Consider the following 27,399-nt stretch of genomic DNA (forward strand, 5'->3'; position numbering starts at 1 on the left):
ATATTTTTTTATTTTATTTATAAAATAAATGATAATAAATTATATTTTATCTTCTAAAATAAAATTTAAAATTTAGAAATCTAAATCCATTAGAGTCTAGATTGTCTAGGTTCATTATTTATTGGTTCAAAATCACCATTGTTCGGTTACTTGAATCTGCACAGAAGAAAAAGGCATTGAGGACCATAGATAGAGTTTTTAAACTTTTGAAACTTAAAATTTTTTTCCTTCTATCGTATTGTTAAGTGCAATATCATGATGAATTGCAGTAACGTTTATGAGGTCGTTAATCTGTTCACTAACAATATTTGTATTATGTATGTAAATCATAGAATTTATTAAGATAAAAAATGTTAATTCTTCTTAATTATTATCGCATAAATAATTTTGATAATTACGAATTTTATCTCAAATAAGAGTAACGGTTAGAATATTTTTAGAAATGCAAACTTCTTTATGTTTTAGAGTGATTTATTGTATTATTGTATTACTTCCTGACGCGTGCATAAAAGCGAGCCACACAATAAAGATGAGGTTAATAAAACAAGATTCTCTTTATAGATAAATATTTTTTATTGGTTACTTTATGGTAGTTTTGCTTCTTCTCTTTTCTCTGTTTTTTTTTTTTTTTTTCCTCGCTGCATTTAACTGCTAAAGAGTGTACAGAATTGATCTAAAATTCGAAGCATATTTTATTAGTTTATTTCTCTTTTATATTGTTGTTTTTGATTTACATTTGGATTACACTTTCGATAAAATTGTCGTAATTTGAAATTGTCATTTAATTTAATTGTAAATTTTTATTTTTTAAAATTTAAAATCTAAAATTAAAAATAATTACTAATAATCTGATTTATGATTTTAATTTTAATTTTAATTTTTTTATTTTATTATTTATATGATTTAGTATTTTTATTATTATTATTATTTTTTACTTAAAAATATAAGCCCCAACACCCTACCCCACCCTCAACGCTAACTCCTAGCAACTTTTGGTGAATAGTTGGCCTTCTCTCCGTCATCCTCTCATAGAACAACTCCTTCATTAAGTTCTTGTTTTATTTGTTGATGTGGATTAGATTACTCCTAATCTTTAATATTACTCATACACAATATATTCATACAACACACTTACAAATAGGTTAGCATACAATATACTTACACATACGGGTTCATTTTTCTTCTTATGAGACTTAAATCCGTAGTTATTAAAAAGGCATATAATATGCTACTCAATCAAGTCTCTAATCACATAAATGATTTTTTTTTTTGTCAACATAGATGATTTGAATTAATGAGGTTAGTCATAATTCTAATATGAATGTTGTTTCTGAGTCCTTTTCGATTGGGTTGGGCCTGTTTGGCCCGTACCATATCCAAAAAAGTGAGAAAAAAAATACCTTTTTAGAGTTCATAATAGATTTAATGTTAATAATAGACTTTGCCAATAAACACCTTAACAAGTATCTTTAAAACTAGAGTATGGCCCGAGCTGCGCGCGAGTCATGTAGTTAATTTATTTAAAAAGATTTAAGTGTATTGATACATTAATAAATTAATACTTTTAATTATTAATTTTAATTAAAAAAATATATAATATATAAATTAAAAATAGCAGTTAAAATTATTAGTATACTAATGATTTAGATATGTTTAAAAACTTTTTAATTTATTTTATTATAGTAATGTATATAAATAATTAATTTATCAAAAAAATAATATATATTGATTAAAAAAATTTGTTAAACATATGAGTGATTAAAAAGATAAATATATAAAATGTAAAGTAGTTAATATCTTTTAAGATTTTAAGTAATATTATTAATTTACACTTTTGTTATTTAGTTAGTAATATTTAGAATACATTTTAACTAAATATGTAAAAAAATCTAATAATATGTGTTTTAAGTATCAGTAATTAAAAAATATCAACATTTATTTATATCCGATCCAATCTTTTGTTACATTCAGTCATGTGCTTTAGTTTGGGCCTGACCAATTTAAAATATTAAATGTATTAAAATGTCAGATTAATCCAAGAGTAAAATTTTAAAGAAAGACTAATTGATGTAATAAAAATAATTAAATTTGACTAAAAAAAACTTTATTGAAGCCACCTAATATGATACGTGTTGATCACTTAAGAAACTAAAATACACGTGTTTGTATACACACTAAACACAATTCTTTAATTAAAATTTGATGGCACACGTGTTATGTATCCATTTAATATATGCGCATATAAAAATTAGAGTATCAAACTCCACCTTTACCAAATCACCAACATTTAATAGCCATATCTTCGCACACTTAAAGTGGACAATTTGCATTGAATTCTATTGAATCTCTATAACTTCTGATAATACTTTTTTATTCTGTATTAGAAAATGGTCTCAATTCATTCTTCTATTCGAACAAAAATGTATGAAGTTTGTCGCTGAATGAATTTGTTGTTGTCGAGTGGATATGGTTACCTACAAAAACTTTTCTTCTGCATTTCACCATCCACGACAGAAGTGGTTTGCAAATGAAAAATAAAAGGCTAAAGTCTGAAAATTTATTTGTCAGAACTTATAATTTTGTTTTAATAAAGTTTGTTATACTCTTTTGTTCAATTGAATTACTTTTTACTTTTTAGATAGCTCTTCTTGCCAATATACATAATAATGCTGGTGAATAGGAGCAAAATAAAGGTGAGTATTTTCATTCTCAAAGACTTATTAGTGAACATGATTTTTATTTTTTTAATTAAGTTCCAACAGTTGGGATTTTTTTTCATAGCAATCGAATTAAAATTTGATATGACTAAGCAATTAGTTGTTGATAAATAAGTGCATGAAGGTTGACAGAGGATTTCAATTTCTATAGTATAACTAAATAAATATTTCTCTTTTGATGCATGTCAAAGAAAAGACTAATGACAAAGGAGTCTCTCTTTAGTTGATTCTAATTTGATATAACAATTATCAGAGTATTGTTCTATGTGAACTAAGGACTAATCTTAATTATCAAGTAAGAAACTCTCATCATAATATATGATTGAGTTGGATAAATACAAATTTAATTGTAATTCACATTCTTGTTGGATTTTATTTTTACTTCTTTTTTACACTTTTCTTGTTGCTAATGATTTAAATGTATAGTTTTACTCATAGTAATTTACTTTCATTTTTTATTTTTCTTCTTCCATTTTAATATGAATTTAATATGGTGTAAACCCCTATGTTCAAGTTATTCGCAAAATGTTAATAGAGAATTAACCTAATAGTTATGCAAGGCTTCTTTTGGTATTCATGATTTTATTTCCTTACCACTTCTATTTTTTTTAAATATTGCATAGACACTTTTTTTAAACCTTGCATAGACACTTTTTTTAAACCGTAAAAGATTATGATTTGATGATTTTAGATACAAATTAACACAAATATAATAACTTTATTATAATCTCAAATAATTTTATAAATACTTTGAATTTGAATAAATTTATCAAAATTATATATAATAAATTTAATATGTAGTCTATTTTAATTGAAAAATATATATTGTTTAGTATTAGTGAATTTGGTCTGATATATTACATAAGTTGGATTTAGTAGATTTTTAACCCCCAAAACAACAGAAAAATAAAATGAATTTTAATATTTGTAATTTAATATTATTATTTTTTTAAAGGTTAAAGCGCATATAAAATTATTGATGGATATAGAGCTGTACACTTCCATCTAAAGATCTGAAGTGATAAGGTTTTAATAAATAGCATTTAATTTTGTATGTGGAGAAATAAACTCTATTAAATTTTCACCTACTTCATCCTTGTATGGACAATATGAAAGCCAATCAAATAAAATAGTATTTTACAAAATTTATTGTATCACCTCTATCATATGTGACCCTCCTTCTTCTAAAATTTCAAAAACACACACTATTCAGCAAGGAGAATTTTTATGCATCACCGAAAAATGAACAGTAAGAAAAATCAACTGAATAATCCAAACACATGGTAGTTTCAATAAGACATGTTTTGTTTAACAGTATTTGGGAGCATGGCGTGATGTTTGGGAATTAGAAGAGGAAAATCAAATAACTGAAATTTATTCAATACGTTGGGGAGCTGCTTCAAGAATTTGGAACCTCATCCACGAATCCTTCTGTGTTTACTGTTTTGTTTTACTCCTTTTAAGTGAGTGTGCTTTAATATAGTTTATTGTTCATTTAATTATGTTAGTTTAGTGCTATTTTGATTAAATATGTGCTGGAATGTTGTTTATTCTTAATAAGATGTGCAGTTACTATGAAATCTCACTATGAAATGTTCTTTATTAATCTCACTATGAAATGTTCTTTATTGTTAATAAAATGTTCTATTTTTAAGCTTTTTATATGCTTCTATGTTTCTATTTAGCTTCATCCAATTTGTGAAATCTCATATGTTCGAACAACTGATAATGTAAAAGATTTTTTAGGGATATTGCTTCCATGTAAAATAATACAATTTTACATAGAGATGGTTTTGTAATGATATTTTGCCAAAACTTAACATCTGGATAAATTTATTGTAACTTTGAAGTGTAAATAATCACTTTTAAATTTGAAATGTTTATTTATCATATTTATAAATGTTGATATTTAAATAGTCATTGCTTGTTTTAAGGTAGATGATTTTTAAATAAATTGATTTCAGCCAACTAATCAATGCAACTTGCTGGATAACGATTGTATTGCTAATTCTCTTTAAATGTTGTTACATCCACGTGTGAGTGTATTTTTTAGGCCTAATTGAAATTTTCTTTGCATGTATAGTGTTGTTTTACAACATAATTAAGATGAACAGTGGGAATACATTGTTATTTTGATAGAAGGTGCTGTCATTAACTACATTTCTCTCATGGCGAGAACTATACTGGTACACCAGGTATGTTACTGGTTCATAATATTCATTTTTTAACTTGTATTTTTCATGCCTCGATGTTTCATAATATTATTTGAGCATTGGATTGGGTTACCTTTGTTGTGTGTTGTGGACAATAATTATGTGTTCTATTAGTTATGTATATATTAGTTCAGATTTAGGTGATAATTTTGTTTTAGTCTGACTAATAATTGATTTGTGAGTAGTGTTTTTCTTGTTATAGTTGATCACATTGTTACTGTTTTAGTATATATGTATATGCACTATTCAAATAAAAACTTGCTACAAATAACATGAAAATCATAATCATGATTAGAACAAACAAATATGTCGAATTCCAGAAATTTTTAAATAATGAAAAAATAATTGATCTTTCAACTTAGTAAAATATAAGCTGAGAGCAGAAATATGTTGAGAATTATCCACTGCAATCTCTAGAAAATAATGGATGGAGAATACCTCTCGTGACATAACATTCTCCGTCTCTCTTTTTTGAATTGTCTCCTGACACAATAGTAAGTGAACTCAATTAATTTGTTTACACCAGGCACCTAAAGATAAAAATGTTCATTAGTGCACATCAATAATTGAATATATAAAGATAGCGTGGTTCAATATGAAATTTGTGGTGATTTAGGCGAGTCCATCCAAAATAATATAGAATGCTTAAATAAAACTCTTCAAATCTATAAATTACCTGAGATGAACTTTGATATAGAATGTGGCAGACATATAGCCTTTGTCAAACATTCCTAAACACTTCTTCGAAAACAACATTATCTGTCTCATTGCTCCTTTGTTCTTCATCAAATAAGAGTATCTTAAGACCTTTTTTATTTGTAACTTTCGAAATAGCCACATACAATTGTCCGTGGGTAAAAACAGGTTTCTTTAAAATCAATCCAACTTTTGATAAGGATTGTCCTTGACTCTTATTAATTGTCATGGCATAGGATACAATTATAGGGAACTGTTTGCGTTGAAACTTGAATGGTATTCTATGGTCAGATGGACTAAGGGTCATCCTTGGAATAAAAACTTTCTGACCAGCATTCTTTCCTGTCATGCTTTTAGCTTCAATAATGTGTTTTCCTAGCTTTGTTATCACTAATCAGGTTCCATTGCATAATCCAGCCGAGTGATCAATATTCTGTAGTAACATGATAGGTGTTCCTACCTTGACTGTCAACTCATGGTTTGGAACCCCCGAACACTTAATTGTGTTTAGAAATTCTGGAGTGTGTATTGATGCGATTAACTCATTAGATGGCTCTGTTGGACATGCTTTGTCAGAACTATAGTATGTTTATGATTCACGTGGATTTAAACTCATCATGTATCGGTTAATCTCATCTACTATTTGCAATGTTGGGGCAAGGATAGCTCGATCTTCGACTTCATAGACAGAATTTGAAGGCCAAAACATTTCGGGATAAATTGCTCTACATATAGCAGCTATAGGATCCTCCCATTCTTTTATCAGAATGTCATTGGGAATTTGAATTGTATCAATTCCATCTTTATTAGACTCCCCGCATTTACCATCGCCAATGCTTAGTATCCATTCTGCAAAATTCTTTAACTCAGACGAATGTACATTAGCATCATCCGCTTGTAGCCGCATATTTCTTGTTAGTTTCAACATGTTGCAACTATTCCAAATGTAGGATGAATTGATAGTCGCATTCACAATATCCTGCCTGCTTCCTTTGGGTATAACAGGGAGTATCTGTCTAAAGTCACCACCAAACACAATTGTTTTCCCTCCAAAAGGTTGCTCTTCACTATGAACATTCTTGAATCTCAATAAATCTCGCATTGTCCTATCAAGTGCTTCTATACAATGCTTATTGACCATGGGAGCTTCATCCCAAATAATAAGTTTTGTTTTTATGATCAATTCTGCCAATGCACTGCCCTGTTTTATATTGCAAGTGGAAAACTCATCAACATTAAGTGGTATTGCAAATCTTGAATGAGCTGTTCTACCACCCGGTAATAACAAAGCAGCTATGCCACTTGAAGCCACCGTCAAGACAATTTGACCTCTTGATCTTAACCCTGATGCCAATGTCTTTCAGACAAAAGTTTTTCCTGTTCCGCCATATTCATATAAAAAGTAAACACCACCTACTCCATCATTGACAGATTGCATAATCCTATCATAAACATGGTGTTGTTCATCTGTCAGCTGTTGTAAATAAAGGCTATGTTCATCAGCTAATCTGTGTCTATCATATTGTTGCTCATCAGAAATTATCCGATTGATGCCGCTTGAAACCAAATGAGAGGAACACATTTCCATATCTGGAAATGGCGTGGAAGAGAACTCTTTTAGACTCTTGTTGTAAGTCTTCAATTTATTCTCAATATCTATAAGAGTTAGATCCTTCAATTCCTGCTCTGTTAAACTTAAATCTGTGAAAGACACCAACGTAATGGAGAGAGTTAAATGTGTAAAAACACATAGAAGAAACTACTATCAAGATCACTTTTCAAATTATTATCATTTTACATTATACATGATTTCATATTCATAAACACATTAAATGGTTATTTAACTTTTTGAGTAGTTATACAGAGTAAAATATCTTTTTACTTCTATTTCTTTAATATTGATTGTATACATTCTAAATATGAACAAACATTGTTGATAATAATTTCTTTTCGATCATAAAATCTTACTGTCTCGTATGAAGTAGTCATTGTTAATGCCTAATTTACAAAAAAAAAAAATTAGACTCTGTTCAACTAAATTTTTATATCATGAGAACTTTTTATTCTCTATTACCACTCTTTTATTCTATAATACATTTTTTTAACCAAACACTATTGTAATAAACCAACCAAAACAACATTATAAACCTAATCCGACCTATTAATATGTATTGGCCACTTGTATTATGTACAAATTAATAGTATGTTAGATAACTTAGGGGTAAATTAACTTTAGAATACCTGAATTGTCAAGAATTCTCTTTTGCCTATGTAGAATATCATCAGATAAAATATGCCACATGTTGTCCCATACATATTCTGGCCTTGTCATAGAATTTGAAAACAAAAGTGTTGCAAACAATTTTCTCAAATATTCTTCGGAACCCCAATTATTTGTTTCTTGTATTGCATCAATATATTCTCTGTCATCATCTAAAAGACCACGTGCATAACATGCATCTCTGAAAGTTGAGTACACAGTTCCGTCAACAGTTCTGATATCTTCATAGCAAGTAGGGCCTTTGACTAAATTCAATAGTAGTCTTAAATAGTAAATTTCACCAGATCCAGGAGGCACAAAAAAAATTCTTCCAATGACTGCATGCGATTTTCGTGGAACCCATATCCGTTCTTGGGCTTTCCATACAAACTTAGTAGGAAGCTCAGCAAATGTTAGGGACCTAGCCTCTCGATATTCTTTATTTGCTTCAAACCAACCAAGAAACATAGATTCTTTTACCGAAGCCTCTCTAGCTACCTCATCTAAGTTGTCATGGTCTTTGAATATCACATTTTGCTCATCCGGCAAATGAAACCCCAACCTAACGACTGAAGGATCTCTATAGTGAATGCTATAACCGAAAATCCTCCAAGCTGCTTCACATGGAGATATGTATCTACAATCGTAGTACATACTAATCTCATCGATTTCATCACTTTCTACGTCTTCACCAACACTTTTGTAAAATGCAGTAGTTACACGATCATTCCCTTTATTCACATACTTAAACAAATATTTAATTGATCTCGATTGATTACACCACTCAACATTAATGTGTGCACCATACCTCAGCAGCAAAAACCTATTATGTGGGACTACGTAACGGTTATCGAGATCAACACCACTTTTATTAATAATCCTCCCATCATCTCTGCGCCTGTATAATGGATAGCCATCTTCATCAACTGTTGTCTCATCAACAAATCTTTTTGGAAAGTGCCTTATGCATTTTCCATTTTCCATGCACGGTGATTGTTTTCTAAAATTGCCACATGGACCATGCATCATATGTTTTTCAACGGCATCAAAATAAACAGGATCTTTTTCTCTATCTGGAATCTCAACTGAAATAATCTGGTCTATCTCTTCTCCAGTGGGATACTTATCATCTGGGTGTAGGAAAATTAGTATGTGGACATGAGGCAATCCGCATTTTTGGAATTCAATCATGTACACCACTAAAAATATAAAAATTTATTATGTCAGCCTTTACTTGGTATAATGATTGTTTATCTAATAGCTAATGACTCATTATTATAAGCTATGAAATGGATAAAAATCATCACTCATTAATAAATTAACATGTGACTGCATCTAAACTGCTCTAAAGCACTCTATTTACTTTCAATATGATCACATTTTAATGCAAAAGACATATAACTTGCTCAAATAAAAGGTTTATATTCATAGAAAAATATCTCTATTTTTCAGGTTCTGCATATCAAAATTAACCCTATATTTATAAACAAGTGTAAAATAAAGTTGCTAAAAAAATATAATTTGGAGTATAGTCAATGAGTCACCTGCACTAACCCTCCCAAAAATGCGATTTACTTTGATGTCCTTGATAAGACAATCCAACTTCACCTTAAAAGCCCTGCAAACCATGTCTGGTCTATCTTCTGCACGTAGTTCTCTATTGTCAAAAAAATCTTCAAGCTCTGGCCATTTAGGATTACATGTAAATGTAATAAATAGGTCTGGATAACCCACAACTTTGCAAATTGCCATTGCATCTTGATAATTTTGTATCATATACCTAGGACCACCAGTAAATGAAGAAGGTAGTATAATTCGCTTCCCTTTACATGAGGGTGTAATTTCACCATTCAAAACAGCATCTTTTATTCGTTTGTACATTTCACATCTAAATTTGTCTTGATTATGACGTATATAATTCAATCTAGATGATTCAATCATTGAATAAGCATCCACCAAGAACTGTTGGAAGAGCCTCCTTGAATACAACAATGGAGATCCATCTGCTAGTCTCTCTTGTATTCTAAAAGCAAAAAATTCTCTCATAGACATGTGTTGTCTCCCTTTTCCATCATTAGATGTAGGTTTGCTGAGAGAGATATCTTCCTTGAAATCGTCCTCACCATAAGGAAATAAAAGAGGGTATTGTAATCCAAGATAAGATGGATTAAGTTGATTAATCCGTTGTAATTTTCCAGTCTGTGTCTCTACGATAATGTCTCTGTCATTTTTATCAATATCAAAATCACCAACTATTAATGCAGCAATCTCATTTGTTGACGGAAGATTATAGCGTCTACCATCCTTACCCCTTTTACCCAAGAGCCTAAGCTTCACAGAATTACGTGAGTCAACTCTCATCGACTCCCTAACCATACGAAAGGCCTTTACCATGACATTGTGCTCGTCTAGCATCTTCTTTAAATCCTTTACAATATCTTCATGAATTAACTGGTTTTCTGCTCTGCTGTACACCAACAACAATGTACATAAGATATTTAACATTTTCTAAATAAGAAGTCTCTATACTCTCCATTATAGAATCCTAACATGAATTTATCGTTAAATTTTAGTATTTTGTTACAAACCTGAAAATGTTCATACGATTCTGGATTTCATTCTGTGTATCATACACATATAGCTGAGCAAATTTGGCGACATTGCCTTCTGGTGGTATGAGGCTACCCATCAAGTGATAATTTTCTCCACAAAGAATGAAGGTAGCCTGTCCTTTGCTGCGATTGATGCTTCGGTCTATCTTTGCACCCATTGAAGTGAATTGGAACATGTTATTATAAGCTCTAATGTTGTCACGAAAGTGCTTGCTTTTAGGACTATCTTCATACAACAAATTGTATAGTTCCTTTGGAGCATCTTGTAAATGGGGTATTTGAACTTGGCCTCCTTTGCAACAATTTGTGTATTTAGGTTCAGTTGCTTTGTAGTGCTTGTTTGTGCGTTCATCATACCAAAAGAGTGCATTACAATACTCACATTGATGCATTGGATCTCCAATGCTCAAGTATTCAGGACCTATAAACAAATAATTAACATATTACATAGTATTCAAGACAAAATTCACTATCTTATACTAAAATAGCCAAAGTCACTGCACCTGTGCTTGCATTGTTATGTGTTGTTTTGGACTTATTTTTCAACAGTCTTATAATACTTGTATCTGTTTAGCAATGCTATATAAAGTGAGATATAAACATAACAAAACTTTTAATTTTACTCATGTTGAAAAACTTCTAATACCTTTTCCAGCTTGTAGTGTTCGTGTGTTGGATCCTACAGCTTGTGGCGATGTCGTTGGTCCCCTAATAAACTTCCTTTGCTCTACTGGGTCAATATAAATATAGTATATTATTCAGATTCTAGACTAAGTACAATTTAATCAAAGATCATATATATAATATAAAACCACTAAACATATATTGAAAAATTGAATTTCCTGAAAACTCATTGCTGCACCGAAATGAATTAACCTCTATATTGTTCATTTTCCCTATGTCTGGATTTGTACTTTGATCGAGACTAACTTCTTGTGTACTTGTTATTGAGCTCAAGTCTAGTTCAATAATGCTAGAATCTCTCCTGCCTAAAAATACAGATATTTATTATCGCCCTCTTATTTGCAAATACACTTGTCTATTAAGCTTTGATAACAATAGTGGAATACCTCCCGCAGATTTTTTATGAATGGTTTGCCTTTTTCCAGCTAGTTTCAAAGCTCTCTCTCGTCTGGCATTCTTGGCATCATCTGTGTAGATTTGAACTATTAACTACTTTGCTTAAAGATAATGTACAGTAATTGCATTTTCAGTTATAATGTATGAAAAATATTGTCAAGATATAAATGATTGTAACCACAACAACCACCATGAGTTAATGATGGTCTTTGTATCATAGAAGTAGATTTATCAAAACAACCTGAATATTATTTTTGCTAATATAAAATACCTCTCGAGTCAGGTGTCTTGCTTGCTAGATTTCTTTCTACAGGAAAACCCAAATTAGGTTCGTTGTTGACCGTGCCTTCTAACCTTATGGAAGTTTGTATGCTTGTGTCACCATTTTTCCAATAAATATTATTCTCTTTTCCTGCAAGGTAATTTTTATATAGTTGTATGGAACCTGATTGAATCGAACGCGCATGGCTTAAATGTATTAGCAATTTCCATGGTGTCAAAGTATAAAGTTATTATTTAATAAGAGTATTAGTTATTACTTGACAAAGGAGTTCCCATCATATGATTTAGTTCACTATCTCGAGATATTGTCGGTCCCATTATCTTCTTTGTTGGTGTCCTAATATTATCATACAGATTCGACACATCAACTTTCCTCTTGTTCTTTAAATATGTATGTATTTCTCCTGAAACCAAATATACAAATTATATTATCCTCTTAGAAAGTTTGACATATCCGAACACAATATGTACTTTGTCAGCTGGCCATGTAATGAACCTAAAGATTTAACGATTTTTAAACCAATAAACATCATTTTGCATTCTGTATTCATTCTTCTATAATCTGAGTTTTGTTCATAGTATATTTTAAAATAAATGACATTAATAACCCATATGCTTATGCACAAATATGATACCTGAAGAGGATGTGTCTGAGTTTAAGTTTATTGTTTGAAGAGGATTTCTGCACTCCTTTTGAGAACCAGTGTGAACTTCGTTTGATATCCTTGCCTTCTTCCTCTTCTCTTCAATAATAGCTCTCCTTTCTCTTCTTGCTATGGAAGCATTTGCTTTTTCCATCTTTTGTATATTCTCCATGTTAAGCCAGTGTTGATGATTGACTTCAACAACCAATGTTCACAAACTTTTTTTTGTTAGTATTACATGAGGGGTAATCGGGCAGATAATATGATGGAACTTTCTTGGTATTTGTGGGATTTTTTGCTTCAAGTGACCAAGTTCTATCACCTGATGGCATAGGTGATTTTAATTGATACCACTAACTTATTATTGAGTATTGGTAATAGCTATTGGTAGGAATAAAAAACCGTTCAGTGACATAAAGTATGATACTCCTTAATAAGCTAATTTAGATAATCAAATGAAATTTTACTTTTGGCTCGAGTCAAATTATAATTGACATTACTAATTTGTTTATATATTTAAAAGATGTTTAAAGGTTTTATAAGTATTGCATAGAGTTTTAATGGCAAGATGCGAATCCATATTATGGAAAACCATATAGATGCCTGTTGAGAATGGTTTATCCTCATAAATCCTATAGGTTATTAACCTCCTTTTTCTAAGTATATATATTGCACATCTGATGGCCTGAATTCCTTTAAATTACAGAGGTTCATTCTATATTTTTTATAATCTATGTAATGCATTTGTTATATCAATTTTATGAAGTTTTTGTGCTATTTTAATTGGTTTTTATATATAAAGACATCGTCAACTGTTTGGGATGTGAGGCTGATTAAGAGTTAGTTATCTCTTCATGATGTTAATTTAACTTTTGACAACATATTAAGGTCCAGAATACAGAAATACTTTTCTAAAGTCCCAATGAGAATGAAAACTTGTTTGCATAATTTTTTAGTTGTAGTATACACATGCATATATTCCATCAACACAGGCTGCACATTGTTTGGCAGACTCCATTAACCCTTTTATAAGGCTGGATTACTAACAAAAGGTAGTAGTTTACTTAATATTGGTGAAGCATTACTCTTACGTGAACAAACTGTAAAACAAAACTGGCTCAAAACATGAAATTGACAACCATAATAAAAATTAAAAACATTGCCATAAACATTTAACTCCAAATTACACACACATAGAATAGTAGAGTAGAACACACTAATATATGGAGGAGGTTTCTGGAAGTGATTCAAACTGGATAGAGTCCTTGCAAGTGCATAGAAATAGACTTAACATAAATATTCTCGTTCCAGTTCCTATGGAGAAGATGCTTCCTACGGGCAGTCATGAACTTAAATCTTGATATAAGAAGATCTGTGCTCTCAGAGTCATTCACACTCCCAAAGCTACCCCGAAACTCCATAACAGAAATAATGTCATTTCCCACAAAGATAGTTGGGTTGTATGGGATACCAATTCCTAATACCTTGATCATTTTCTCCCACCCAAGTTTATCATTAGCTTTGGGAGTGATTTCCCAGACAACAACCTCCCTTGTGAATCCAATATTGTTATATGATATGAAACCAACGCCATTATTGAAGTTTGTGAGTGAATTATTTGATGATCTCACTTCATGTGGAACATTAACTTCAGAAAACAATCTGCTCTGCAGAGAGAAAGTGATTATAGAGGTTGGTTCTTCAAATCTAACCCCTTCCCAACCTATCCAATAGACAACACCTTTGTCTTCAATATTCTTTGGGCCAAGTTTTTGAGTCTTGGTTTGGAAATTACCGGAGTAGGTCCATTCTGCTTCGTAAGAATTGTAGAGAGTCCATGAGAGTACTTTGTCTTTGTAGTGCTTCTTGTAAACATGCACTATGTAATACTCAATGGTATCAAGCACATAACCAAAAGCATATAGAGAGACCGCATGTGAGCAATGCTTCCTAGCCTTGTCAGTAACAAAAGCCATCCTCCTGGTGAGAGGATTCAATATCATAAGTGTAGAGTTGAAGCCACCTTGTGAAAACTTCAGACAAATGTTGCCCTGGTCAGAACCAATGAGAACATAATAGCCAAAGTTGTTTATGGGTATAGGAATGTTGAAATCGAACTGTTGTCCGCTTGCAACATCAACGCACAAAAACCACCTACATTTTTCATCAAAAGGAAGATAACCAACCCCAATTGTAACACTCTACCACACTAAGCTTTACGCTTAAGCCGTAAAACAGAGGTGGTGTGGTATTACGACCTCTAAAATAAAATGAGTACATATAACAGCACCACCTCTGTTTTACGGCTTAAGCGTAAAGCTTAGTGTGGTAGGGTGTTACACCAATGATCATTCGCTTATCCCTGAGCTTGTTTTCCATGAAATGTTATTTGACAAAGTATGGGCTCGATAGCTTGTGCCTCCATTTTTTGCTCAGCATTCTGCACTTCCCAACAGTTTTATGATGAGACTTGCTGAAAATCTTCCACAACAATTCATCGTTGATATGGGGAAGGGGGACTCTCTTGTGTGTAATGTCACTCATATTAGAAATGATTTTGAAAAGGCTTTTAGCTAGGTTAGACAAAGAATTAGTAATAGATTTATTGGTGGATTCATCCATAAGGCCGTAAATGACATTTATAAATGAATATCCTAATTAAGAAGAAATTATGGCGTTGTGCTGTTCTCTTTTATAAGTTATATTTAAACCTCAATAAAAGGTGGCACATGCACCTATATACATGATAACTGATGATTCTTATAAAAGTGTTTCATTCATCTTTTAAAATATCTAAATTTTTGTACCTGAACTTATTTTTTACCTACATTACAAAGACAAATATAATACATAAAATCTAATATTTTATCCTTTGAAAATATGTGATTTTTATTATGGATATAAGCTTTATAGAAATTACCACATTCTATTCTTAGTTTAATCTCCTAACCATCATTTTTTTATTAACGCTAAATATGGACATTTTTTTATTAACTGCCATGACTTATAGTATATGTCGAACAGTACCTTCTTAGTATGAACGAAGTAGTTAGAAGACATATCTGAGTATATTACTTATAACTTTATATTATATTTTAATTATTTTTTTCAGTAATAATATATCGGTCTACTATAGATATCTATACAAATTTTGTGATTGATTGGTGCACCTTGAATGTAGTGCCTATATCATCCTTATGGTTGATATTCCTTCCGAGTATAAGTATCACTTTTCAATATTATTCATAATTTTATGCAAACCATAAAAAGTAAGACACTATCAAATACATATTCTGCAACTATATTAGGAGATCAACTTTTAAAGCAATTTTTTTATAGGAAATAATATTTTCAAGCCATGTTCAACGGTCAAAAAGTATTCAGTAGAGCCATTTGGAATCACACATAATATTTTTATAAGTTTTGATTTTATAGTAGTTTAAATTTTTAAAAACAAAATATCTGACATTTTCCCCATCTGTATAATAAAATAAATTATGAAATGGGCAAATACATGACTATATGCTCGTGTAGCTATATCATGAATTTTACCGAAACATTATACAATTGACAATTTATTTTAAATATATACTACTTCAAAAAATGATTTAGAATGCATTCATCCTATATTGACTGATGTGATGCTGTATTAATATTCCATGGAGTTGCTTTAGTGGATATAAGACATAATGTGGCCCATTGCTAGATATCTTTACTTTTATTTTGTAGTTTTATGCTTTTATCTTTGCTACTTATATATATATATATATATATATATATATATATATATATATATATATATATATATATATATATATATTCCCATTTTGTGAATAACTAATTCATCTTGGATGTAGTTCCTATGAGATACATTTGAAATATTCTACTCCTAAGAGACTTTTGTCTTATCAATCTTATTCACTTTTTTATGTAAAAATTATATCCGCTTTAACTGCAAGTATTTCACCTATTGTAAATTATCACTGAGAATGACCTATAATAAATTTTTACAATTCTTTCTTCCGTCAAATTACATTTAGATTTAATTTAAATTTCTATGTTAATAACTCTACTTAGTACGTGCTATGCTAATGTATTTAATGGTTGAATTATCAATATACATAATCCAATATTTCAATATTGAATTAGGATGATTAAAATTGTCATGTACTTATTAAATCTTTTTTTCAATTCCTCCTTATCACAATCATGATTGTAATTTCCTAATATATTTAATGTTTTTATTTGCAATGCAACGATTGAAAAAGTCCAATTTGAAAATACCCATTTTGCTGTGATTTTGAAGAGACTTGGGATTAAAAAGAGTATATAAATTCCTACGATTCTGACCATACCTATCTAAGCTAAATCTTTATTTAGTTGGTCCTTGTAAGTTGTAATGGATGATAGATAAATGATAAACACAAAATTTGTAAACACAAAACTTATTTAATGTGTAACATTTTATATTAGTCTGAGAAGGTTATTTTAACAAAAATAAATTAACTACTGGGTCATATAGCATCGCGTGATGTCCTCCTGAACCTAAGATATGCAGTTAATAGGGGTTGGCTTTATTTAACTTTCATCCTTTTAGATAAACTCCAAGCTTTGAAAATTTCGAATAATATATATTACTGTGTAAAATCAATAGCACTTTACACAACTATCATAGCTCATTAAAAGCTATCCGATTATTGACCATAGGTTCAGTGGTAGACTGTCTTAGTTGACATTTTATAAATGCCAAAAGTGGTATCAACAATATTACTTTAATCTGTGGTGTTATTTGTTAGCAATATATGGTAATGTATATTAAAAATATGTACATCTATAACCTCATCTAACACTGCTTTGTTAAGTTTTTGTATATATTGAAGACGCTTTTTCTTTACGCAATGTACATAGGAAGGACTTGATTATAATAACAATAAATAAATTTATCTTTTACTATCTATACTTTGTCTATAGCCTAGAAAAATTATCAGAGTATCCATCATGCTTTTCTTCATTGTATCTGGTTTAACATGTTTTTACATGTTTTGACCTTTCTTCTTCACGTAATGTACACAGGGATTACTTGAAATAAACTTAGCTTTTTTTATTGTATACTGTGGCTATATTTCAGAAAAAGCTTTAGGGTCTATACTTTACGTAATATCTCTTATACTATAAATTAAAATTGATCATGTGACCAACGAATTTCTTCATTGATAATAAAACTCTGATAGTTACATTTTAAATATTTATATTCATTGTTTTGAAATTGGGTTAAATTTAACATATAGATAGTTCTCCTTTCAAAAATTTTACTTCTATTGCCAAAGTTAGTATATTGAATAGCTTAAATCAGATTAATTATTTGTCAATATCCCTAACAAATAAGTTCATAAAGGTCACATTTCACTATGTTCCAATTTATGGCATATTTATTTCATTTAATATATCTATTAAACAAAAAACATATTTAATCACTTGGGTACAACTCAAACCATATTTAGTGAACCCACTTTAGTAAAGATACGTATAAGTTAGAAATTCAATATGAAACTGAATTATATGTATCCTTTCACCTATAAAAATTTCCGTAACATAGTCCATCACAAATAGATAGTTTATGTATTTGAGCTGGATATTGCTTTATATTCTACCTGACCATCTTTTCTATTAAATTAAATTCTATTAGTGTTATAAGATAAGAATGTAATTGTATTTAAATGATTTTTTCATCCTTATCTACTTTTTGTTCTAATATCACGTGTAAAATACTATTTTGACTCAATCACGATGCATATAGTAACTTTTCATACGTAGTTTAGAAATTATTATATTTTAATATCTAGCATTTCATACATATTTCACACTATAATCTAAGTAGTTGTACGGGCCATATCAAAATTTCATAGTGAATGCATACTTCTTTTTACTCTGATGTGTACATAGTTTATTTCTAACCATGTGAAACAATTTTAGTTGGTGTACATACCGAAATAAGCCATAGTATACATTAGATGATTAAATTCATTCAGAAGAATTCTTACTAAAAACAATTCTTTTAAGGTGTATATACAGGTACTTACTGACCATGTCAAAACAAAGCAAAGTATTTAGAAATCATATTAGGAATCAATCAAGTTTCTAAGGTAAGTTCATCATAAATTGAATGCCACCTGACTAACCAAGTCTTACATGATAAAAAGATAATAAAAAAGTCATATAATTACAAAACACATAATTAGGTGACTGCAATAGAGTTTCTTTTACTACTCAAAATATAAATCAAATTTTCAATTACTCATATATCTGCATCAAGGTTAACACATTTCTGTCTTTTTCCCATCTTCCTACTGAACCTGTTGGTTGATAGCTGGCCTTCTTCCTCATCTTCATTCAGACTTAGAGGAGAATTCTTCAATCCATTGGTAATATTTTTGGATGGTGTTTTGTACTTGAGGGATGAGATGCACTCCTCCACAACATCCTATAACACATAAATAACAGAAAACTATCAGGTTAAACAATTCATCTTAAAAGCTGTCAAGAAATCTGCACTTGTTTGTAACAATATAAAAGAAAATAGATATTTTGAACATACCATAGAAGACTCAGTATCACAATCAGTTTTAAGATTAGCCACATTTTCTGAAATTTCCAAATAGTTGTTGCAGCCATCTTCCTGTGTTTAGGGAATAAATTGGTCTGCTTAGATGTTACAGTGAATTGACCATGTATAAGAATATACGCTTATCGGTAGCACTAAATTGTTTAAAGAACTTACACTGACATTACTCGGAAGATTAGTAGACAACTCTTTGGGAAGATTTTTGTCAATGATATCCTCATCATCACAGATTTTCATAACCGTGTACACATGATCAAATTGATTAATGTTGGCTTCTTTGATATTTATCTTGAAAAGGACTCTTTTTTCCATCATGTTATCAAGTGTTTTGGGATATTCATCTCCCACTATAACCTGTAAACAAATAAAACACTTCACTCTTGCTATATAGCTTATAGATAGCAATTCTTAAGAATAACAATAGGTGCTTACATCGTCCTCCATAATCTGTTAAGCTCTCTTCCCACATAACATACTTGTTTCCTTGTCCCATAGTAGCAATCGGATGCTACCGGTTTCATCAAAAACCATCACCTCGACTTTGAACCTATAATACAAACAAAATACAAATGAACATGTATTTATTTAAAAATTTCCATACAAATATTATACAAAAGAACCTTAGGGCTACAGATCCATGTGTATGGCCACACTTCCCACATTCATATCTGTTTCCAATAGGAGTTTCTATTTTCTTTGGACATTTTCTACATGATTTATAGAACCAATCATCCTTCGTAACATTAATTGCAACAATATTTGCAGCAATCCAAGCTGGACCTTCCTATTAAGCCATATTAAAATGTCAAGTATTTTTGCATCAGCAACCAATCTAAATAGACATTGGGCAAAAAAAATTTGAAAAAACATAGTTGTGATTACCTCATGTTGGATAAGGACTTCTTCAATTGTTTTCACTGACACAGCACCTTGTTTAAGCTCCTCAGCCCCTAACCAAGCTGTTTTTGATGGAACTTGACTAATCCTCACAGAGGATGATGGTTCACCGCCAAGCAGCCTACACATTGGTTCAAAAGGATCATCAACTTCATCAACAAATATACATATAGACCACAAAATTTTTCATACAAAGTATAAAAGCAAGCCACTTTAGTGATTATATAAGATAGACTCAACTAACTTGCTCCTAAATTCAGCAACATCTTTAAGGTTGGAGTCTATGTGCAGCTGTGAAATGTCAAAATGGCTTTGGACAGATGTCTTGCCATTCCATCTGGTTGCCTTAAAATACTGGACCACAACTATTAGTGGCTCAACCCTTCCATCTTGCATGTGACGAAATAGCTGGTCAACCATTTCACCAAATATAGTGCACCCAATCCTATTGTTTCTGAAACATTATAAATATAAAAGACATCACATTAACTCTTTGAAAATAGAAATTTCTACATACGCACAGAAATATAGTTGTTATAGTGTTGAATGTACATACTCTAGGTCCTCCAAGATAACAGCCAGTCGTTTAGTCTCCTTTCCTTTGCTGGTGATCAACTCTTTTGGATCTTCTTTATCAACTACTTCACCAATCATGTCTAAAAAAAAAATACACATTACACACATTTGAGAGAACCATAGCTAGGCATTGCATTTGAATATGAAAGAAGTTGAACAACTATTTAATAAAACCAACTTACCAAACAATGCAGAGTCATCGATCTTCTCAGCATTTAGTAACTCATGGATGGTTCTAAATTGAAAAGCATTTAGCGGAAAACTGGGATTCTCAACATGACTGACGATTGTCCTATGACTGAAGAATAATAAATACTCTCCCCTTGATATGTTACCCTTTTGGTTGTCAACAACAATGAAGTTGGTCATAATGTACATTTGAAACTGAACCAAGACACCCCGCCACTTGCTCACCAAGGATTTAGGGATCGAAACTTGCAACCTTGTGCCCTGCAGTTTTTTGAATATATTTAGAACTTGCTTATATCACGCAAAATTTTGAAACTTTTGAATAGAGTAAATATATTTACCTGACTATCTTCAATAATCACTTCAATGGTGCCAACTTCTCCCTCATTGTATCTGTTAGGAGTTCCCACACACGTATTACGTATACTTTGAAATTCCATTGCAGTTTTCTTGCATTTAAATCAGCCAGGTAATCAAAGGTTTGAGACATTTTCTCTTTTTTTTTTGTTTACTTGTGAGAATGATTTGTGCATGTAATTCTTCTTTTAGATGGGATTTTATATAATACAGATGGAAAGAGAGTACAAAAAGAGAAAGATGAAGATCTTTACTATTTCCTCGTCTTTTATTTTTTGTTGAAATTTGTTAGTAAATATTTTTTTTTCTTTATCATATGACTCAACACGTGTCAGGTGAATAGATCCACTACTTGTCGAGCACCAAATCAGCCACTAGTCTCCTATTATATATAGGAAGATATAAAAATAGAAAATTTGTATATATTCCTACATCTTTTTCTTCAAAATGAAAATGAGAACTTCAACTAAAATTTTAATAAAGTGAAAAAGAAAAATATTGGATAATATTTTTTGTTGTCTATTTAGAATTTAAATAGCAATAATTTTTTATTTATAAAAGTATGATTTAAAAAAAAATTGCAACTACTGAGTATTCAAAAGCATGGAAGATCTTCATTGTTTGATATTCTTTATTATTAGATAATTATTTAAAAATTTAAAAAATATAGTTTACTACTAAAATAATTTAATAGTCTAAATTTTTGTAGACCATTTAATTTTTTACCTAATTTGTTATGATTTAGATAACATTAGTCTAATTTTTATTTTTCAATCTAGTTCAATTCTACTTAATTCAAATGATTTGGACATGATAGATTTATATTTTATTAAATAACTTAATAATTTAAAAATTCCGTATTGTAACTTCAATTATATCTTAAAAAGTGTAATACCCAAAATTTTTAGAAAAATCTTATTATGAACTAAATTTAATTTATTTATTTATTAAAAATTTTAATCTCAAAACTTATTTTATTAAAGATAATTAAAATAAATTTTAATAAATTGAGTTTAAACTATATTTTATAAAAATGTGATTAATATGTTTATTTTATAATTTAAATTAAAAATAATTAATTTAATTTAGTAATATGTTAATAAATAATGTTCTTAAATATTTTTAAAAGAGTATAATTGGTTTTAAAATTACCCTATCCTCTAATTTTATCAAAATATCTATTCATATCTATCTATATTCTTTTATAAAATCCTAATTTCTAATCCTAAATCCCGAAATCCCCAAATTCATTCAGAAAACCTAATTTCTCCAATTCACAAACCCTAACCCCTTAACCTCCCTTCTCCCAAAACACAGACACACACAGAGAGGAGAGGAGAGCTTCTGAGAGAGCTGAGGAAGAAGAGAGAGTTCGGAATCGGAGGGGAAGGAGCTGCACTCTACGCCATCCAATTGCTCCGCCACCGTGCCACCGTCGCGCCCAGCTCGCCGCCGTCCTCCACGTCGTTGCCGCCACTGTTCGCAGAGAGGAGAGAAGTCGTGCATTGAGAGCCATCGCGTCTTGCCGCCAGGGGTCCATCGCGTCTTGCCGCCAGGGGTCCATCGCAGCCAACCCGTCGCGGGTGGTGTCGCCGTTGTCGGAAACAGAACCACGAAGAGGAGAGGAAGAATGATGTTGGGAGGAAACTGAGTTGCAAGCTGCTGACCGAGAAGAAGCTCTGTCTTCGTCACCGCGTTGGAGTCGTCCCCGCCAACGCCGCGCACCGCCGTCAGCGCTGCCGTCGAAGGGAGCTCGCTGTCATAGTTCAATCACCATCGAGCTTGAAGGGAAAGGCCACTGATATTGCCTGACAGCAGCTTCCCCTACGTTTCCAATTCCATTCTTGAAACTGTAACACTCCTGCTCATACTCTGCTTCCCGATTTTATTTCTCTATATTTTTATTCTAGATAAAATAGTGTATGTTCCTGTTTAGTGATGCCGTCGCCGTCGTCAATCTGGATCTTAGCTCGTTGCTGTTGATGATGGTAAGCCAAACTGTCATCCTTGATGCTGGAGAAGGACATCGGAGTTGCTATTCTAGTTCTGATGCAATTCGTCCCTGTCCCGGATCACCGTTGTCTTCCGTTCTGCTCCTGCTTCTAGTTGCGCCGGTACTGATGCAGTTGCCGCTCCATCGTTCTATTTTTTCATAACTGTAGTGAATTCCTAACTAAAATCCTTATTGTTATTGTAGTTATATGCTTGTTGAGGGTTTTGGGTATTCACGTTTCAGGGTTGAACCATTATAACTATAGAGCCGTGTTTGATGGTGTTGTTGCGGAGAGTTTTCAGTGTAGCTAATACCACTGCCGTTGTTTCATTCTCTGAGTACAGTAAGTGTTTCTGTTTCGAAACCCTCGCGTTAGTATTCAATTATATGTTTCTGAGTTTTATGCGACTTTAATGTCTCAGGGTCGAGTTCTGTTGTGAATGGTGCTTTTTGGGCTATACGGCTGCGGGAAATAGTTGGAGTCAATGCCGTTTGATTTCGGAATGAGGAAAAAGGAATTCTTCGACGCGTTTGGTTAGTGGTTTCGCGAGGTAGGGGCGTTTTCATTAAACTTATTTTTATTCTTAAGAATTGTTATAAATTGATATTTAAGCAAATAAATAATTTTGGTGATTATAGAGTCTTATGAATTGAACTGAATTGCTTTGAATGAATGTGATTGCTTACTTGACTGTGGCTATTTCTGAATATTGAGTTGGTATTGAGATAGTGAGTGAAAGATTAATTTGAAAATCTTATTTGAATGTTTATCAAGTATAATTTGAGAATTGGAAGATGAATTGATGTTAGAATTAATTTGAGTTTGGGAAATGGCTTGAGATTTGTGAATGACTCGGATTTGAAACCGTTGGAAAGGGTTTCAGTAAATGTTAGTTGGCTTTGTTGGAAATGAATTGAGATCTGGAAAGGATTATAATATTGGAAATGAGCTTGATTTGTTGAAAAATGAGTTTAAATTGAAAATGGTCTGAGATATTGAAATTGATCTAATTTTGAAATTGAGTTGAAAGGAGTTTGAGAAATGGTTTTGTTGGAATCCGAAAAGGGTGGAAAAATCCGAGTTTTAGAGGAGATGCTGTCGAAATTTTATAAAATTAGAAGTTTCATTTGAAGTAGTTATTTTTAAAGGTTTAATTTTAAGCATTATATGGTTTAAGATTACTTTATTTATTAAAGGAAGAGTTATGTTTTGGATTGGGAATTGTTAGTGAACGGAATGGAAAGAAGGATGATGAGGATTTTCTTTGAAATATGATTTTGAATGAATTTGGAAATAAGATATGGATTGATGAATGATGATGATGTTGAGAATGACTTAGACATTGATGAATGTTGAATGAATTATTTATATGGCTTATGAAATTGAATTATCTGAGACACGAGTTTCTTTGGGTAAACGCAGTGGCATGTCACCACTTGCTCCAGGTTGAGACTCAATACTCTGTTGACCCTACGATGTAAGGGTGACTGGGCACTATAAATTCCCAGGAATGTTACCCTCATTAAGCAATATTGATTATTTGAGAAAAAGCTATGCATAGACTCATAGGGATGCACGTCGGAGAACAGTCTAAGTTTTTTGGACTTGTCGGGTTGGCTGGATAACTGACAGATGAGCTCAATAGCCATAGGACAGGCATGCATCATATGCATTTGTATGCTTTGCTTGGGTTTGAACTTGTTTTGGTTTGCCTAATTGCTAAACTGTTCTTAACTGCTACCTGAATTATTTGCTGTAAATGCTACCTAAACTTGTGCTTCTTTGTCTGTTTTGCCTGTGTTTGACCTGGTGTGCTACTTTTGAGAATGAGCTTTGGTGCTGAATTGATGATTATGTTGATTGATTGCGTGGTTGGTTTCTGATTAAGATTTTCTTATAAGAGAAGAAAGATTTTGGATTTCTGAAAGATTAAATATCATTTTTTGAAAAGGTTTTTGAATGATTAGCTATTGGTTTTTAAAAGATTCATAAGGCAATGATAATCACTGAGGTTGAAAACAATTTTCTTATTAAATATTATCTTAGAACAATTCTGAAACTCCGTGATGAGACCGTGTGGTTAGGTTCTCACCCCCTACAGTTTTACCTTTTCAGGAATCAGATGAAGAACTATTATAAAGAGTGATATTTCATTTTTGGTTTACATATGTTTGTATTAATTAGATTATTTTTTCTTTCCTCGTCTTTGTTATTACAATTCTGTAACGGGGATAGGAGTTTTGTGTTTTATATGTATATTATTTTATAAGCTATTAGGTAAGAAATCTTGTATATGAATCTATGTGTTTGTTTTTTTTAAGGTAAAAGTATTTATTTCCGGTTTTCGTCACAGGCTCCTATCTTAATATCTAATATATAAAGTACTCGTAATACTTCTTGCTATCAGAGTGGCGCAGCCGGAAGCGTGACATTTGGTAGTGAGGGTGTTACAAAAAGTAATTCAAATTAATATTATACAAATAATAATCTCTTTTAAAAAATTTATTTAAATAATAATCTTATGTAAACTAGATAAGTAATAAGATAAGAAAATATAAATATGGCATGAATAATCCAGCATGGCATCACCTCATTGGCCCATTCAATGTGTATTGTAGATAACTAAACTAAATATAGACTCTCTTCCTTCATCAAAATTCAATTTCAGTTTCGAAAGCACAAGATAGACAATGGATGCCATTGATTCAGTGTTCGAACCTCTCAAAGGGTTCTCCAAGGATAGCGTAAGGCTCATCAAGCGTTGCCATAAACCTGATGACAAAGGTACCTTTTTTTATTAATTTAATTATGATTATTTTGATTTGAATCTCGATGCTGTGAATCTGAATTTTTCCTTTTCGTTTGTAGAATATTACAAGGTTACTGTTAGTACTGCAATCGGAATTATGGTTATGGGATTCGTTGGCTTCTTCGTCAAGCTCATCTTCATTCCCATTAACAACATCATCGTCGGATCTGGTTAGGTATATGATTTCTAATTGTTTATTTTTCAAAAATTTGTGAAATTTTTAAAAAATTGTTTTGTGTTTCTTAGCTTGATATGTTGTTTGAGCGTGGTGCAGCAATTTGCTATGAAACTATGAATAAGGAGTTTAAAAGGTTGAAATTGTAATGTTGTTTTATTGTATTTAGAATGTGGTTGGTTTTGTGCTTTCTTACTGTTACTTGAGATTAGGGTTTGAAATTATGCAAATTTACTTTAGATGAAGTTCTTTCATACAGTTATTGTTCTGTTCATAGTTTATTATTGAGAGGGGGTGGTAGATTTATAAATCAATTTTCTTCTTTCTAGATACTAGAGAGGGAGCAATGTCTTTTGATTATACCAGGGAACTTTATTGTAACTTGTATATTCTTCACTTTTTTGTGTTGCTTTTGCTTATGCTGAAATTAATAGAATAAGTCTATAATGAATACTAGGGGTGTGCATAAAAAAACCAAAATGTGGTTAATCGGTGAAAAAACCATAACCACATTTTGGTTAACCAATTTAATAAAACTATTTTAAAAACCATATCCATATTTTTTAAAATTGGTTAACCAAAACCAAATTTAAAAAAACTGGTTTTTAACAGGTTAACCAAAACCAAAACCAAATTAAAATCAAAACCTAATTTCAAAACCAAATTACATACTCTCTCTCTCTCTCTCTCTCTCCCTTCCTCTTTCTTTCTCTCTCTCTCCCTCCCTCTCCCCCTTTCTCTCTCTCTCTCTCTCTCTCTCTCTATCTCTCTTTTTCCCTTCTCACCCTCCTCTCTCTCTCATTTTCCTCTTTATCCTCCTCCTCTTTCTCCTCTCTTTTTCTCTCTCCCCCTCCTCTTTCTCTCTCTCTCTATTCTCTCTTCCCTTATCTCTCTTCTTTTTCTCCTATTTCTCTCCCATCTCCCTCTCTCTCCCCCTTCCTTCCCCCCTCTCTCTCTCTTTCTCCTTTCTCTCTCTCTCACTCATTTTCCTTTTTATCTCCTCCTCCCCTCTCTTTCTCCTCTCTCTCTTCCTCTCTCTCTCTCTCTTTTTCTCTTTCTTCTCCCGCTCTCCCTCTCTACTTCCCTTCTTTCTCTCTTCTCTCTCTCCCTCTTCTCTTTCTCTCTCTCATCTCTCTCCACCTCGGCTTTCTTTCTCTCTCCCTTGTCTCTCTATCTTTCTCTCCCTCTTCTTCTCCCCTTTCCTCTTTCTCCTCCATCTCTCTCTTCTCTCTGTCTCTCTCTCCTATCTGCCTTTTCATCCTCTCTCTTTCTCCTT

The 27,399-nt window shown here is 31.4% G+C and overlaps 1 protein-coding gene and 1 pseudogene across 1 annotated transcript in view; one reads left to right on the forward strand and one right to left on the reverse strand.

Moving 5' to 3' along the window:
- The first annotated feature begins 4,159 nt into the window (after window positions 1-4,159).
- Window positions 4,160-27,399, forward strand: part of LOC130942040 (protein transport protein Sec61 subunit gamma-like) — a 41,062-nt gene continuing 17,822 nt past the window's right edge. The window contains exons 1-4 of the mRNA XM_057870716.1: window positions 4,160-4,180; window positions 4,801-4,912; window positions 25,808-25,923; window positions 26,008-26,123. Coding sequence (XP_057726699.1) covers window positions 25,830-25,923; window positions 26,008-26,123 — 210 coding nt within the window. The 5' untranslated portion in view covers window positions 4,160-4,180; window positions 4,801-4,912; window positions 25,808-25,829. The remainder of the gene's footprint in view (window positions 4,181-4,800; window positions 4,913-25,807; window positions 25,924-26,007; window positions 26,124-27,399) is intronic.
- LOC130939358 (uncharacterized) lies at window positions 5,652-12,676 on the reverse strand (annotated as a pseudogene).

Source organism: Arachis stenosperma, chromosome 7 (assembly GCF_014773155.1).
Source record: "Arachis stenosperma cultivar V10309 chromosome 7, arast.V10309.gnm1.PFL2, whole genome shotgun sequence".
NCBI lineage: Eukaryota > Viridiplantae > Streptophyta > Magnoliopsida > Fabales > Fabaceae > Arachis > Arachis stenosperma.